The sequence below is a fragment of the Eupeodes corollae genome, chromosome 1 (assembly GCF_945859685.1).
Source record: "Eupeodes corollae chromosome 1, idEupCoro1.1, whole genome shotgun sequence".
Classification (NCBI taxonomy): Eukaryota; Metazoa; Arthropoda; class Insecta; order Diptera; family Syrphidae; genus Eupeodes; species Eupeodes corollae.
The window spans coordinates 194,376,021-194,394,032 of NC_079147.1; the positions used below are offsets into that span (position 1 = coordinate 194,376,021).

At 32.4% G+C, this 18,012-nt stretch overlaps 1 protein-coding gene across 4 annotated transcripts in view; it reads left to right on the forward strand.

Annotated features, from left to right (window-relative positions):
• Window positions 1-18,012, forward strand: part of LOC129941717 (trissin receptor) — a 343,356-nt gene that overhangs the window by 179,399 nt on the left and 145,945 nt on the right. For all 4 annotated transcript variants that reach the window (XM_056050416.1, XM_056050417.1, XM_056050418.1 and 1 more), the window contains exon 3: window positions 15,176-16,584. In XM_056050416.1, the coding sequence (XP_055906391.1) occupies window positions 15,906-16,584 (679 nt within the window). In that variant the 5' untranslated portion in view covers window positions 15,176-15,905. The remainder of the gene's footprint in view (window positions 1-15,175; window positions 16,585-18,012) is intronic.

Genomic DNA, 18,012 nt, shown 5'->3' on the forward strand with positions numbered 1-18,012 from the left:
TTAGAATTGATTCTAGAACAAATTAATTAAATTCTAATACTTAGACTCGGTTTTTTATCAATAATTGTTAAATAATCAAAAATATAATTTATTTTCAAGTGTTACTATAACGAAGTAACACAATCTTGACAATACAGATTGAGACGAAAATGTTCTACGAAACCGCCTAAAAAAAATGAAGAAATTGTATGCGAAAGAAATACATTTTCGAAATTTTATTAATAATATTTATTAATATTTTTTTTTTTAAATATTTAATTTTTGTTTTAATAAGTAATATTTTTCTATGATATTTTTTTGAAACCGAGGTAACTTTCAAATGTTTTTTTTTTTCGTAAAAAAAATTACAAAAGATATATTGTAGTATTTACCGTTCAAAAGTTGTGCCCACTTTGAGTTTTCAGTGATTATTCTAATTTTCCTCGATATTCCTCGATTCCGAGTTGATGTGTCTAATTTGACAGGACTTTTAATACTTTAATGGGGGAAATACTTATGTATTTCTAGATGACTATTTTCCTTGCTAAGGGAAGCTGCAAAACTCTCTCTCAAGAAAATTGCGTTTTTGTTTTTTTACTATCGCAGTTTGAAAAAGAGCTGCAAATTTTGATTAACCCTAAATATCTTACGAACCAAAAACGCTAGAGACTTGAATTAAATTTTATATAATATATTGTAACGTTTTAATACATTAATGGGGGAAATACTTATGTATTTCTAGATGACTATTTTCCTTGCTAAGGGAAGCTGTAAGACCCTAAGTTTTTTAGTGAATTTAAGTGAGGACTTTTTTTGAATTGCAAAATAATTTTGACTTTTAACATAAAGGTTAAATTACTTCTAAAAGTCATGACTTGAAGGCAATTTAAAAAAGACAATTGACTCAAAGTCAATTTGATTACAGCCTCTTTGACTTTTTGACAGAGTCAATTGACCAACATTTTTGACTTGAAGTGCAAACTCGTCATTCGTCTTTAACTTTTTACATAAAAGTGAATAGTCATTTTCAAACTTTGCTTTATTAATAAAAATGGTTAACTGACTCTGACTTTGCAGACTTCACTCAATTAAAGACTTTAGTGTTTACAATTCACAAATTAGTTTCTATGGTTATTTAGATAATAACAAAGAAAATGCAGAAAAGTTTTTAAGAAAATTGAGTTTATTATTTTTTATTACAGCAATTAAAAATAAAATGCACGACTGGACTGCAAACAGTCTGTTTAAAAAAGTACCTACCTATATAAGATTTTAAAATATACCTGTAAAATAAGTTTGTCTTCAAAGATATAAATGCCATTTGATTGATCAAAAACCCTGTGATTTATCCCAAGACACAACTCATCCTAGGATAACTCATCCCGGCAATGGAAAATATTTAAAAGCCTACTTAACGAAAACAATTGGTTGTGTATTCAACTAGTTCGTTCAAATCGTTTTCCTTTGGATAGCTTTATTTAAAATTCATATTAGAAGGACCAGGATGGAATGTAAATTATCTGAAGATAAGAAAGAGGAAGAACATGTGTGTTTAAATTGTAAAGCGATCGCCTATTGGTTGTGTAGTTAGGCTGGTGTCTAAAACGAAAAAAGAATAGTTCATTGGTGTGCTCAGCCATGTTTATGATGATAATGAAGAAATGTTATTAGTTGCTAGAAGGTACTTACTACAATCCAATCATATTCCTTCTTTCCCACAAGTTTTTAGAACAAATATGGAGTTTTTACCTTTAGTTTTTTTTCGTTCAAGTACAAGAAATTGCTATTCATGTGTTGTTTACAGTCAGGCTCTTGTACGTTTTGGATTTTGGTTATGAAGTGACACGTAATAAATAGTTGAAGAGGTTGTACGTAGCACGTATACAGGTATAATGTGTATACATACGTTTAAAAAGTGATTCTAATAGAAAACAAATTTTATACTAATTTAAGATTCAAAATTTTACACGAAAAATCGAAAAATAAGTTTGTTTTCAAAAATTTAAATGCTTTTTTATATATCATAAAACCCCTGATTTTTCAAATTTTGTTTTTTTTTTGAAAATCGTTAGAGCGTGTTTTTTAAATTTAATTTTTTATATATGCTATTTTTCAATTTCTATTATTTTTGGTATCCAATTGTTAAGTGATTTCAAATGTACGCTTTACATTTGAATTTCGTAAAAAAATGTTGACCGGTTTTTGAGATACAGAGTTTTAAAAAATAAAAATTCAATATTTTTTTAAAAATCCAAACAATAAAAAATTGCATTTTTGATAATCAAATATAGTTAAGGAAATATAACAGCTTATTCAAAAAAAAACATTAATAAAATCAGTTTATAAGTTGCTGAAAAAATTAAGAAACAAAAAAAAGGCTGGGATGCGACCCACACTGATAACTTCCCATCCCGTCTATCCATTTGTTTTGCTTTAAAGTTTGTCTATATGTACTCGTATCAATTTTTACCAAATTTGCGTGCTATTTTTTGTAGAGTTTATTTTTTATGAAAAAACGGACTGTTGGATTTTTATATAAAAATTACTGAATATCGAAAACAATATTTTTTCTGTGAAATAAAATAAGTTTGAAGCCAATATTTTTAATTTTTGAAAAGCCATTTAAGTCGAAAGTAAATTTTTGCCAAGTGTAAGTATTGTGTTTTTGAGGATTTTATTTTTTTAAAAAAAAAAAACTTTCCATTCGATTTTTCTCAAAATTTTACCAGATGTTAAAAACGTTATTTTTCGTTGCACCATAAATTTAATTTTATTTTTTCCAAATATTTATTTTTTTGTTATCATTCTACAATATATTCATAAAATTTTATTTAAGTCTCTAGCGTTATTGGTTCGTGAGATATTTAGATATTTACCAAAATTTTCAAAAAAAAAAACACCCATCCAATTTTCTGAGAGCCATTTCTGCATCTTTCTGCAATATTTTTTAAATAACAAAATTTATTTGAGGTCGATATCACTTCTGGTTCTTGAGCTATGGACGACGAAAAAGGGTCACAAGCAAACGGACACACGCACGCGCATACATCTTTCTAAAAATCTTTTTTTTTTATTTTGAGAAATGTAAAATTTCAATTCGAAAAATCGGACCCTTTACATTAACTTCCTATGGAAAAAAATAAAGAATTTCATGATGTGGGTTTCAATACCAAAAATTAAAATTAAATCCTTTAATTTATAGGACCCTAATGTGAATGTTTATTTTATGTCTTTTGGATTACTTTTAATAGTATTTATGTAAATTTTGAATGATTTTAGGAAGTTTGAAAATAATGCCAACAACTTCTTGTTAAAGACAACATCAAGCTTAATGAAGAGATCTGAATTTGATGTCATAGGTTTCTTTTACTATCCTGAATAATTATAAATTTTATATATCCAAGGATACGTAAAACATAACATAAAACATACAAAATAACCATCATTAATAAAAATAACTTAAGGTCAAATTTAGTTTTGAGTCTATAGTCAAATTTCATAAAAAGAACCAATACTTCTTAAACTTTAAGTGAGTATATTAAAACATTTTTCCTTTGTAATGGAAATTCAAGTCTGAGTTTGTCGTTTGAGTAAATGACAATAAGTCAATCAGAAATTTGGACCTGGATGTGATTGAATTCACGATTTGAACATAAAATAAGTATAAACACTGATGTTCTTAAGAGATCGTTCCCATTTACGAGATTGATAGCGAAAAATTCACAGTAAAAAATTCTTTAGGCCATACAAATTTTATAACCAAGTTAATTCAACCTTCCATCTTCAAAAATTGATCCTTCAAAAACATAAATCGAGATTTTGAACATTTAATTTAATTTTCGTGTTATTTTTTTTTACTCTACATTCGAATTGTAACAATAAAATATTCCCCTTCATCCTTCAAAGGATATCGAAATAGAAATATGAATGATATTTTATGTCGGTATATAAATTCCAAATATTTAAACCCATCACCTGCCTGTTACATAAAAATACACATACTCGTACATAAAATGATCCAATAAACTTTTGATATGCTGACAGAAAATTTAATAAAATTACAAATCCTTACATCCGTCTGTTTCTGATATCTGAATGACGACGACGATGATGATGATGATGGCAAGGACATTGACGAAGGTAGATTTAATTCATTGGGTTATTTCGTAGATGTATTTGTGTGCTCCTGGTGTTGTCCTTTCATAAGTCATATAAATTCATCATAACAATTTTAAAACTACAGGTAGTCAACATAAATCAATGATGTTCGGATCAATGACTTTAAACAAATAGGAGAACCTATAGTCCAATATGCATATGGAAAAGTCCCTATAGAATATTTCTTTTATTTAAATAAATTAATTCATGGTGTGAATAAATATTGATTTTGGTTTCTTTTTTTCTGGTTCTTCATGGTGTATTAATCCAAACTCATTTCAAGTGGAACTTCGATAAACTTAACTCAGATAAATGTTCATTGACTTTTATATGGATGGGTTTTTATTTTATGCGATGAAGGACATAGGCAGAAGTTCGTATGCATAATAAAATAGATACTCAACTCATACAAACTTATATAACGAGTATAGTGCGTAAAGATCCCTTGTGAGTAATAAAAATGATAAATTGTTACATTCTTAAGGACTCGCACTTCACTTGGAGCCACAGAAAATGAGAGATAGACAGAGAGAGAGAGAGAGAGGATAAAAGACATAAATTATTTGCCCAATAATTAAGCATAATCAATCTGGCTTAGTGGAGCTTCGTCCTTGTGGAATAAAATATGACTCTTGGTTTTGTATCCTCTCATCAATCCAAACAACAAAAGCAACAACAGAAATTCAATATAAATTATGATAGAAGTAATTTTTGAAGGTTAGTTACACGATAAAATTTTAATATATTTTTGTTGGTCCATCAGACCAAGTTTAATTACTTTAGACGAAACAACAACACCAAACAAAATAAGTTAAATATTCATGAAGATATTTTGCTGTGTTGTCAAAAATATTTAATTTTTGAAATCTCAGACAACAATGTTCAATATATCACAATTTTTTTGACATTTCATTTAAAGTGGAATTTAAATAGAATTTATGAAGTATTGGTTTGTTTTTGTGGAAAGTGACTGAGGACTTTTAGTTTATTTTGTTCGTCACTTAATATTAATGATGGTTATTTTTTGTGTGCTACGATGATTTTGCGTATTTCGGTCAATTTAAATTTTGTAATCCATCAGAATATTTAATAAGGATTTTTTTATTTTTTATTCAGGGACAATTATGGGACCAAACCTATTCGTTAAGTCTTTGACAAGGAAGTGATTATCAGAACTTTACGCCTCTTGAATATGTACCTGTACATATGTATGTATATATTACCATAAGACATAGACATCAATCGATTTTTGATGTTTCTATACATAACAATATTTTAAAGCTTAATGAATGCTTTACTCATGATCCCGATGGAATACCATCATTTAGGTTGAACAAATATCAACGAGTCTCTGAAATGTTATACATATGTCCCCCGATGTTTAAAAATATATAATAAAAGGTTCTAAAAATATAGTTATAAATTATCGTCTTGTATGATAATTGTTTGTTGTATTGCTCCTATGTCCTTTGTAAACATTAACATGGGCTTGTGAACAAAATTACAATTATTGATTTATTACAATTCCCTACTTTTTGCTTGGATGCATTCGAAAAAAAACCGTCAAGTCGATTGCATCTTTACAGTGAATTTTGAAATTCTCCTAAAAATATTTAGTTAAATTGTGTGGTTTTGTCATATTTTAATGATACATGTTAAAGCTCCATATTCAGAAGATGCCCTTAATACCAACTTAAATGCTGGTGTACCTCAAGTGAGTCACCTTGGTCCATTGCTGTTTGTTTTATTTAATAATGATATGCTTTCTATTTTAAATAATTCTATATTGCTAATGTATGCTTGTTTGAACTAGGGCCTCACCGAACAAGCTCGGTCCTTAGCTAGATGACTCACTTGATTACCACTTGTGCTCCACCTGATCCACGGTCTTCCTCTACTGCGCTGTCCTGTGGGTGTGGATTCGAAGACTTTCCGGGCCGGAGCATTGATTTCCATGCGCTCTAAGTGACCCAGCTATCTTAGTCGTTGGACTTTTAACCTTCTGACTAAGTCTACGTCGCTGTACAGCCCGTACAGCTCGTCGTTCCATCTTCTCCTCCACTCCCCTTCGATGCATATGTTACCGTAGATCACACGAAGAACTTTTCTCTTGAACCGACCCAAGGTGCTTTCATCCGCTTTTGTAATAGTCCATGCTTCTGCACCGTATAGCAGGACGGGGATTATAAGGGTCGTATATAACGGCACTTTGGTCCCTCGAGAGAGGATTTTACCACCCAATTGCTTTCCTAGTCCAAAGAAACAGTGGTAATCAAGAGTTATGCTGCGTTTGATCTCAGTGCGGTGACGTTTTAACCCAGACGTCGGTGTTGTATGTCCTTTCTTGACGACATCATGTACTTTCTTTTGCCCTCATTAACCGTTAAACCCATTTTTGCCGCCTCTGCCTCAATACTCACAAAAGCCCCATTGACATCACGCTGAGTTCTTCCGATTTTGTCAATGTCATCAGCATATGCTAATAATTAGACAGGCTTTTGAAAGATAGTGTTGATGTGTGAGTTCTTCACTATTCTTTGAAGTACGATGTTTACAAATCGCATGACAGAGCATCACCTTATCTAAATCCTTGTATGACATCGAAAGGTTCTGTTAAGTTGCTTCCAACCTTTATAGAGCAGCGTGAATTCTCCATGGTCATCCTGCACAAACGGAGGAGTTTGGCATGGATGCCAAAACTAGACAAGACATGGCTCAATACAGCTCGTCCCTGTAGATCCTGTTATATGCGGCCTTGAAATCGATGAAAAGGTAGTGGGTGTCGATTTGGTGTTCTTGGGTTTTTTCCAGGATCTATCGTAATGTGAATATTTTATCGACTGTGGACTAAAACCACACTAATAAGGACCTATCAGGTTGAAGACGATATGCTTAAGACGTTCACATAGCACGGCAGAGAAGAATTTGTATTCGATGTTAAGTAGTCTGATGCCTCTACAGTTTGTGCAGTTTAGAGGGTCTTCTTTTTTTCAGAATTGATCAAACAATACTAAGGTTCCATTCAACGGACATGCTTTTTTTTCGACCATATCTTAGTCGGAATGACGGGATTGTTGGATTTCGTGCGGATGAAGAACTTCGAGAGAGGTTATTTTCAACTCGGTCTGAGAAGGATTTGGCGATTTCTTGCGATTGTAGCCGTTCGACGTTGTACTTTCTCGCAGCATCTCCACGTTTTGCTTGGGTCTGGAAACCCGAAGTGTTACCTTGGCTACAACGAGATAGAAATCTGAGTCGATGTTAGCTCGTTGGAAAGTACGGACATCAATGATGCTAAAAGCGTGCCTGGCGTCGATCGCAATAAGGTCAATATCGTTGACGGTAGATTGATCTGGAGAACTCCAAGTTCTTTTTTGTATGATGAGGTGTGGAAAACGTGTGCTGGCTGCCATGATGTTTCGCCCCGCAGCAAAATCCTGAACTTGATCCGTTTTCTGAAGTTTTGTCGTGCAGGCTGTCTTTCCCGATTATTCCACCAAAGATGTCTTCCCTTCCCAGCTTGGCATTTAAATCACCCAGGACAATTTTAATATCGTAGATAAGACATTGCTCATATGTTTTGTCTAAGAGTTCGAAAAACATAGCTTTGGTGTTGTTATCCTTCTCTTCTTTGGGGCTTGCGCGCATATCAGGCTAATATTGCCAAATTTAGCCTTGATGCGGATAGTTATTAGGGGCTTGTTGATGCAAATATAGCTCAAGACTTCTTGCCTAAGTCTGGCTCCAATGGCAAAGCCGAATCCAAATAAGTGCTGTTGGTTTTCTAGGTAGCAGTCACCATAGTAAACATCGCAGTTTGTCATCCTCTTTTTGCCCAGCCCATCCCATCGTGCTTCCAGGATGGCCGTGATGTCTGCTTTATAGGAATCTAGGGCCTCCGCTAAAACCAAAAATTCAATTCGTTTGGGTAGGTTGTCAACAGTAAATCCGTCATTATCAGAGGCTTGTAGGTGCTTCGCAACTAGGAGAATTTTACGTGGTGAGGAAGTCACCCCGAAGGCATAACCACCAATCTGGAGGGCCAGAACCTTAGTATAACTCCAAGGACGGGGAGCCGGATAAACCGTTCCTTATAGGCCTTGGCTCCGATTAAGTCGTAGAAGCTCTAGAAGTTGTTTACTCAGTAGTTCAACCTTACTGGAACTGTAGACGGCACCATTGATTCCATCTCGAGAATTCCTCCTCTGTCGGCTGGATAAGGAGAGTTGACTTAGTGGAAACACCTCTTCCTCCCTCTCTAGCTTGCTGCCCCCAACAACTTTTTACTTGGGTTGGAAAATAATCTTCAGTTGAGGTACTAGGCACCCGCTTATCGATATAATTTCAATCTGATACAAGTAAGCTTAAAAAGAAATTTACCTCTTAGAATGATTTTTAGCAGAACTCATTTATCGTTTGAAAACCTGGTCAACGGAGCAGTTTTTCTAAGCTAAGAAAAGAGCAAGAGGTCAAATACTACTAAACCAGACGAATGTGGTTGTTGTGGATCGAAATAAGTCGAATTTTTGGCTGAACAATCACCAATTGCTTGTTCAGAAAATGTGTGTTGTTTGATATCAATTAAGGTTCGATTTTTCTGAGTCAATAATCGCTTCTCAAAAAGATTTTCACTGATCTATTCGATATTCTAACGGTGCCACTAGGGTCTGGGACGATTTTTTGTCAAAATGTTTGATTTCATGACATGTCGTGTACCTGTAGTTGATGGTTGTTCTGGTCTTTTAGGCTTTCTCAACCAACTTTGAACAAATTGTATAACTCATAAATTCTTGTTTTTGATAAAGCTTACTCAAGAATTTTTGTTGCCCAAACACAAAATTTGATACATCTGCCTTGCTGAATATTCATATTTAGGTAAATATAATAAAAAGTAAAAATATTTAACCAGTTTATATTTTGAGATTTTTTCTGATAGAGGGGAATTAATAAAGGGTGGTTAATTTTTCAGAGCCAATGTTGAATGTAAACCACACCTTAACCTCAAGTTTTTTTCTGCAGTTGTTATAAATGATGTTACACGTAAGATAATAACTAATTTTGTATGGCTTTAATTGGAAGAATTCAACAGGACGATGCCACTCGGTACCCATCTACCGAAACAATTACCCTTTTGTGCGACAAATTCATTAGCAGTGTTATCTCATTTCAATTGGCCGCCAAGATCACTTGATTTGGACTTCTTTGTTTGAGGTTATTTGAACGAAAAAATGTACCTGGATAAGCAAGCAACAATTCAAGAGCTAAAAGAAAGCGCATTACCGGCATACCATTTGGCCGATATTTTGTTTCATACATAATTGAACCGTATCAATTTTATCATAACAACAAGATATTACAGCAATTTCTTAAATAATTTGTGTTTTATTCAAAATCAACTTCGGCCCTTAAAATTTAATCGCGCTTTTATTGTGTCAATTTATTATAGATAGTCACCCAAAAAAATAAGTTATAAATAAATTGAACGATTACTTTTTAGGAACAAGCTAAGTTTATTTAAAGCAAATGCTTTAATCCAATCGACAACTTGGTTGAGTCCTTAACAAAAGGACAAATACTGAAAACATAATTCAAAGAATTAAATCTAAATAAGTTAATACTCAAAAGATATCCCATTTTTGCTTAGTTAATTTTATTGACACAAATTCGAAAGGTATGTTCAACACATTAAGGACAAAACCACTCAAACCAAAAACCTTCACCCTCAAAACATTTACCTGTAACTTTGTATTATTTACATATCAAACATCCATCATATTTGTGTATACTTCTAATTAAATTATTGTGTAAAATGTACACATGTATATTTACCGGAAGTTTCTAGGAACTTGAATGTTATGTTGAGTGTTATGTTCAACAAATTTTACTTCTATTTAATGCGGGTTTCTGTCACTTGAAACTTTCTTTTTTATTTGTCGGTTTTTAGAGGAAAAATTCTTGGAAATACATTTTATATGAAATGGGTAAATGTTATATGTACATTTTTAGCATTTCTTATATTTCCAAAAATCAAGAAAATTAGTAGGAAATAAGGAAACGTTTGGCTTTGAAGCTTGAGTTTGTTTAAAGTGTTCTTCCAAGAAACTGAAAGTGATTTTTACTTAGAATTAGCAACAAAGTTAATCTATATTTAGAAGGAGTAAAGTCTTTTTACGCGAACTTTATGTGACATAATGTTTGAAACGATATGCACTACTGGCTTGTAATTGCTTTCATAAATGAAAAGTTTCTTGGAATTTTAAGGATATCATAGAAGAATGTCGTAAGACTGACAACTTTTGAATTTTTTATTTCTAAGAAATTTCTACAAAAAATGATGAAAACAAACATACCTTTGATGTTTTCGTTTGATATTTTCATATCAGATTTAATAAACTATTAAAATAGTGATTCTCTAAATTTAAATTATCAGAATTAAGGCTAATTTGAAGTATGTGAAGTTAGTCCCAAATTTTTGATTATAATATTCTTAAAAGTCGTTTCAGTATGTTTCTAATTTGTTTCATATTGTTAAAGGACATTTTAAACCAAGAAAAATGTTTTGGCCTAGGATCACTTTTGTCGAAAATCGTGTTTTTGAAAGTTGTCTCGGACTATTTTATGTTAAGCTTCCCTCTGACAGGAAAAGGCAATACTCTTGAAAGGTTTGAGACTATAAATTTGGCAAGTTCTCAGATCACTAGTATCAATGTAGTATAAGTCTTTTAAGTTAAGTCTTCGTCATTGTAAAAGGGCTGCACTACTATGTCTCGTTTCTGAAAATATCGTTGAGATTAGTTAAGCCTTTTACTTCGGCAATTGACAAATTTAATTTATTTGACAGATATGTTATGGTACTAGTCCATCGGTATTTCGCTTTTTTTATTGCATCATGCTTTAACATAAGTTTACAAGTATCTAAAAAATCTATACCGGTAATATAATTAGTGCCCAAACGAAACAATATTTCATTTTTTGAAATTTCGTCCAGCTTTAAAGTTTTCTGGACTGTCTCTAAGACTCAAGAGGTCCAAATAAGGTGAATGTTGAACTGTTCTGTCATCATTACAGGAAATAATCGACAGTTTTAGATTGCTATTAAGTTTGTGGGCACAAAGTCCAATACTTTTTTGACAACTTGACTATCCTAGAAGACACCTACATCAGAAATCCATCGTGTTGCCTTGAGTCAGGAGAATTCTTTTTTGATGGAAAGAAAATCTACTTGGAACACCCTACATTGATTAGGAAAACGAAAGAAGAGGCAAAGATTTTGTCTGAATATGCCTGGAATACGCCTCCATCCACCCTGTCGTCTGTTTTAAATCCACTCTTATAGAAGTGAAACACTCCGTTCTCAAAAAAGATACATCTCCTAGGTAGTCCTCGGAGTGATATGGACAAATCAAGTGCAGAGGAATGTTCCACAAATTCAAATGCAAGCTGTTCTTTGAACTTTGCTGAGTTTGCCACAGTTCGTTGCTATCAAGCAAAGTCCACATACTGTCTTATGACTAAGAAGCATGTGTTTGTAAACCCCATTAATTACCAATAACTTATTTATTGGATAATGAGGCCACACTGGCTATGTTTACTTTTTCTTAAAAGTTTGGTTTAGTTCCTAGTTTAATTTCTTATCTGAATTAAAACCCAAGTTCTTCACTTTGTAAAAATATTGAAGCTCAATAGCTTGAATGTGGGTTAGGTTAGGTTAGGTTAGGCTTAAGCGGCTGTCGATGTTGGAAACGGACACACTTAGGCCAGTTTAATGGCCCATTGTGATACCACATGAAACTTGAGGCTTCCTCCTAAGCTCAATGGAACCAGCTTGAGTCCCTTACAAAACGTGAGAGGCTGATTATACCGATATGATTTAGATCGTTAAGATCGTTAAAGAAGAATTCTCCTAGGTAATTCTTGCGTTTTCGAGCTAAAGCAGGGCATGTGCAGAGAAGATGAAGAACCGTTTCTTCCTCTTCCTCGTCCATACAGCTTCTGCAAAAGTCATTTGAGAATACGCCTAGTCTCGTGACGTGCTTTCCTATTAGACAGTGTCCGGTTATGACACCTATTATCGAGCTTATATGCGATCTGCTTAGAGAGAGCCAGCACCTTGAACGTTTTAAATCCAGTGTTGGCCAGCTGTTTTTTGTGACTTGACACGTGGTGATGTTGTTCCACCTGGTGCCTACCCTCCTCACAGCGTCTTGCATTATAAGCAGTTTACAAGTAGCGATTAGTATGCCAGTATGTGACAAACGTGGTAGGATGGGCTACACTCTACCGTTCCTGGCAAGTTCATCTGCCTTACAGTTTCCTCGAATGTGTCTATGGCCCCGCCTGGCACCCAGCAAATGTGAATATTTAACTGTTGTGCCATCTCTATTAGAGAAGGTCGACAGCTATAGACTGTTGTAGGCACAGAGTCCAGAGATTTGATAGTGGCCTGACTATCTGAGAAAAAACGGATATCAGATGTTGATATCACGTTTTCTTTAAGCCAAGACAACACTTGTTTTATCGCCAAAAGTTCCGCCTGGAACACACTACAATGATTTGGAAGGCGGAATGAGAGACTTAATTTCAGTCGTTCAGAGTACACACCTCCATGTCTTGAATGTCGGTAATTGGATATTTTTTTCTTTGTAAAGAGGTCAGTTTTGATTTTGTGAGGCTTGATAACAAGTCCACACCGATCCTCCCAGGTATTAAGCTTGTTTAAAGTATACCGCTATAGAAATATCGTCTCCATAGTCAAATATTCTGAACCCCCCAATCTTTAAAATTGTTTGTAATTCACTTACAACTAAGTTCTAGAGGATTGGAGGAAAAAACAGTACCTTGCAGACATTTCTTCCTATAGTAAAGTCATCCATTTTTGAATTGATAATTTTTCCTATCAGTATATGATGTATCAATTTATACTGTTTGACTTAACTACCTTTAGACATGATAGCGCAGATATGTTTGCAGATACGTACTCATGGTTGAACTTCGCGTGTGTGTAGACTTGCCTTAATTGTAGTCATCTTTACCATTAGATAACGAAGATTTCTTTATGTTTGCCCTTAAGTGAATATCAATCAAAAGTTCAAATGTCTGAAGACAAAATGGCAATAAGCCTAAAGCTCTTAGATCTTTTGGGTTAATATGACTATATTTGGGTGTTTTAAGTATAAACACAATTTTTACTTCTCTTCATGAGAATTTAATGTGAGCGAGATTGATTCAAGTATTGAAGATTTCGGTAAGAATATTTTTAAGAATATCATAATTTTTTGAATTCCCCATGGAATTATTCCATCTAGCCCTGCAGACTTCTATGAAAACCGTTGTTTGCCCATTTTAGTTTTTTTTTGAAATCAGACCTTGTGGAGGAGATAAGTTAGTGACAAAGCTGTTTGGGTCAGTGTTGTAAACATGGAGAAAGTGTAGTTCCAGAAGCAAGTGGAGGAAACCAAAACAAAACTATAAGTAGACTAAAAAGCTTTTACCTTTTCAACACACATTGATGGAGTTCTTGTATGGATCCTTTTTAAATACTTCTTTATTGGTTTTGGCTCCGTTGAAGGGTTTTCTGCAATCTTTTCTTTAGGGATCAGTTTGCAGAGATTGTTTGAGGATGAACGATATAGTTCAGTTCTGATTAAAAATAATAAGTTGGTCAGTGTTTTCAGCAAAGTTTACGAAAAGAGTATTAATTAGAAGGTTCGAAAACTATTTTAAATTGGATGTATCTGTGATCAGAAAAGTTATTTGTTTAAAGTAAAAATTCCAAAAGATGTGAACAGAATTCGAAAAAATGTTAGCCTTCTTATTTTGAAATTTTAATTGTTCATATATTTTCAGATTCTTAAAGCAAACTTTTAATCTTTGCTAAAAAAATTAAAGTCTTTAAATGTGTATTCGAAAAGACATTGACCTCCAATATATTTTTTCACTCAAATCAAATTGTTTTAAAGATTTATAAAAAAAAAAAAACATTTGAAGTCGAAAAATCTTTTTAAGTTGAAAAAAGGTATCCTTAACTTATTCCCGATTGATCTTGAGCTCTCGTTTAAATTTTTCGTAAGATTCGTTAATAAAATTTTAAAAAATTGTTAGCAGTATTCGACAAAAGGGGCTTGTATCATAATTTTAAAAACGATTTTGTAAATGAATTTTTTTAAACATTTTGACACTTCTACCAAATTTTATGAGTACTAGAATTCAGTTTAATTATTTTTCAACGAGTTGGAAGATTAAAATTTGAATCAGTTCAATCAGTTTTTAGTATTTTCAAATGGTTATCTACTTAAAAATAATTTTTGGTTTTTTAATGGCGATAAAAGTTTTATTTAGGGTGGAAACGATATTACCTGGTATTTCGAAAAATGAAAAACTAATCCGTAGAATAAAAGCACCTTAAATAAATTAGTGGATTTGGAGATCGTTAACTTTACATTCAGTTAAAGTAGATATCTGTACTAAAAAGGGTCTTTGTAGAAGGTTACTCTTTAAACAAGCGTGTTATTATGTTTTTTTATTAAACCAACCCAATCCTTCAACTTGGTTAAACTAATTTTTCTAAGCCCGTTTAAGAATTCAGAGTTTTTAAGTATTTTTTCTACTTTTACCCATTTCATAAAAAAATCTTCTTGTTTCCAAAAACACAAATTCCAATAAAATACGAAATTCTTTTTCCACATCACATAAGACATTTCAAAATTCCTCTTAAAATGTTGAATGATATTATTATTTTTTAGAACTCATGTGGTTAGAGTTCTAAAAAAATGCCCTACAAAAATAAAAATCCCTTTGAAATGCGTATATGATATTTTGTTTTTTAACATTCTTCACCCACACGAGATTAATGGCTGTATGTTCCTTTGCTAAAAATAAAAATGAAAACATTCCTATGCAAAGAAAAAATAGCCTCTAGGTTGTCATAAAAATCTCCTACATTTATATTTTATTTCTTTTAAATTACCCATCAAAGGAATAACAATCAACTTTTGCCGCTAACCCACAAATAAATAAAATTGTTCTCCTTCAATTTCAGGAATTCATCAACTGTGTAAACAAAAAGCTCATAGTCCTTTTCTCCTTATCAACAAAATACAAATCACAAAACCTTATGGTTAAAAATCAAGAGAATCCTTAACAGAATAAGAAAAAAGACTTTGTTTGTAAATCATATCGTTGGAAGAAAAGAAAGTAAAGTGAAGTTAATATAAGTTATACGAGGCTTACATTTAATTACCTCACACCACCCTCTTCCATCACACTAAATACATAAATATAAAAATAATAAAATCCGAGTTAACAAAATGAGAAAAATAAAAAAGACAAACAAGAATCTGTTGCCCAAAACAAAAAAGTCGTAAAGAAACTTTATGCGATAAGCGAGAAGAGTCAAAGTCATCATATCCTTCAAAAACTACTCAGAACAAAAAAAGGAAACACAGGATTTATTATCCTAAGCAAATGAAGTGAGCTCAATCGCAAAAGGAGCAAAAGGAGGGACTTGGAATATATAAATCTGAAGAGATTAATTTGAGTACCTATCGACAGAAATGAATACAAGTTGCAAAAGTTATCCTTCTTTTGAAATGATGTCCTTCTCATAACGAAAAAAAAGAAGAAGATAAGTTTACTAAGTCATTCGAAGCAGATTGTTAATAAAAAATGTCTCCGAAGTCCATGAATGTCTTCCAATTCTTAGAAATTCAATCAAAAGGACACTTCCAGCAACAGCAACTTCAACAACAACAACAACGACCACCACGATAATGTCAACCAACAGGCAACAACAACAACAACAAAGTACAATCATGACAACGAATGATAGAATCCTGCAGATGGCAGTTAGTGCTGCCTTAACAATATCAAAATCCTCAACATCTTCATATGACCCCTCCTCAATTATGGGTGTGAATATGAATGTGAATATAAGTGATGTTGGTGACGATGTTACAGATTTGGGTATTGGTGAAAGGACATCAAATTTGTTACACAGGAACCTGGCTCACCACCACCTCACAACACGTTCCCTTAATTCCAATTTGGATAGTCCATCGTCGTCGTTACTATCATCATCATCATCCTCGTCGTCCTTGTCGTCATTGAATTCTGTTTCTGTGAATAATTTCACTTCAATCCTAACGAGAGCAACGACATTGTTAACAACACCTGCATCAACATCACTATCGCCAACAACGATATTGAGAAATTCTACCATCATCAGTGGTAGTGGCGGCGGAGGTGGAGGCGTTGGGAGCGGTGAAGATGAGAGCAGGTCCTTCACGCAATTATATCCTGGGAGTTCGTCTTTTATCACGAATCAAAGTTACAATTTAAGTGGAGTGTACATAGATGAGGAACCTTCGGGAGAGTATGTCTTTGATAGGACGGACGTGAGAGTGATATTTATAACTTTGTATACGATGGTCTTTTGTTGCTGTTTTTTTGGTGAGTACGTTGAAAATATATAAGCAATTTATAAATAAACTAAAATTAAACAAAACACTACTAACTTATGCACTAAAGTCAAGATTAATTTAAAAATTGACTTAAGCTTTTTAACGCTAAATAGGATCCAGACATATTACAAAAATGTATTATTTCTTTTAAAAATTTGATGTAAGCCTCAAAAACCTAAAAATTATGTTTCTTTTAATTGAAAACTTTGAAAACAATTCCGAAGATTTCCAATTTGTACTAAATTGCATCATTTCTGATATTAAAAATCTAATCAGAATTCATATCTTGATAATAGGAAGTGATAAAAATGGGTTTTGCAATTCTTCGACTTGCAGCACAAATTTCAAAACAGGCAAAGGTTCTTAAAATAGTTTAATTTAACTTGGAGTACAAAAATAAGTACACACGTTACAGAAATACTTTCGAAAAAGATCAAAGGAAGTCATTTTTGAAGCAAGTTTTTATGAATTAAATTTTTTGTCATTATTTCATTCCACAAAATTTGAATATTGTTTTAATTAAAAAACAAGAAAGTGCAATATTTAACATACTAGGCTGAATAGCTGATGGAGCTCGAAGCTCCGACTTGAAAAAGTACTGTCACATGTGCATTGTATCAGAGGGGGATTATTTTGAAGGGGATAACATAATTTTGGATAAATATATGAAGATTTTTTTTATTAAAAATAAAAAGTCACCTTACTTTTTTTTATGTAATATTGGTTTGATTTATAATTCTTAAAAGGTTAAAAATACAATATTTTCTTTTACATTAATTTGACAAATTGTTTAAATTTTATATAAAGCACTAAGGGGTCTTCTAGTGACCTAATTGAACTTTCATTTCTAACTTTCAATCTAAAATTTTTAACTATACTGTATCCATTATAAAAGGCTTCCCTTTAAACCTAGAAATATGCCACAGGAACTAGGACCTCAAATTGAACCAAATAAACGAAAAAGTGTTGCCACACGTGTTTCTTAGAGCATTTCTTTTCTTTTCAATATGCGTAAATCTAGTTCATTTTACAAAATTTTGAAATTAATAAGTGATTTCAAAAAGTAAACATTAGATTTTAAGGATTGAATACTTGGCAAGGGTTCATCTTACTCACATTTGTATGAACCCCTTTTTTTAAAGTATCTGCTTTAAATAAAAGTTTCAACTTATTTGTATATGATGAAAGTCTTTTTGACTTGTTTTATAAAACATTGAAACAAAACAATAGAGATGGCTTTTTGTAAAACATTATTTTTACAATTTTGTTAATTTTTCTTTTCCTTTTTTTTGGATTGTGTTGAGCTAAGAAACAGAACGCCACCCACCAACTAGTCTTCAATTTGATTGTTTTTATAAAGTTATATAATTGTAAATGTCAAATTCAAATTCTGCTTATCATGTTTCATTTTTATTGT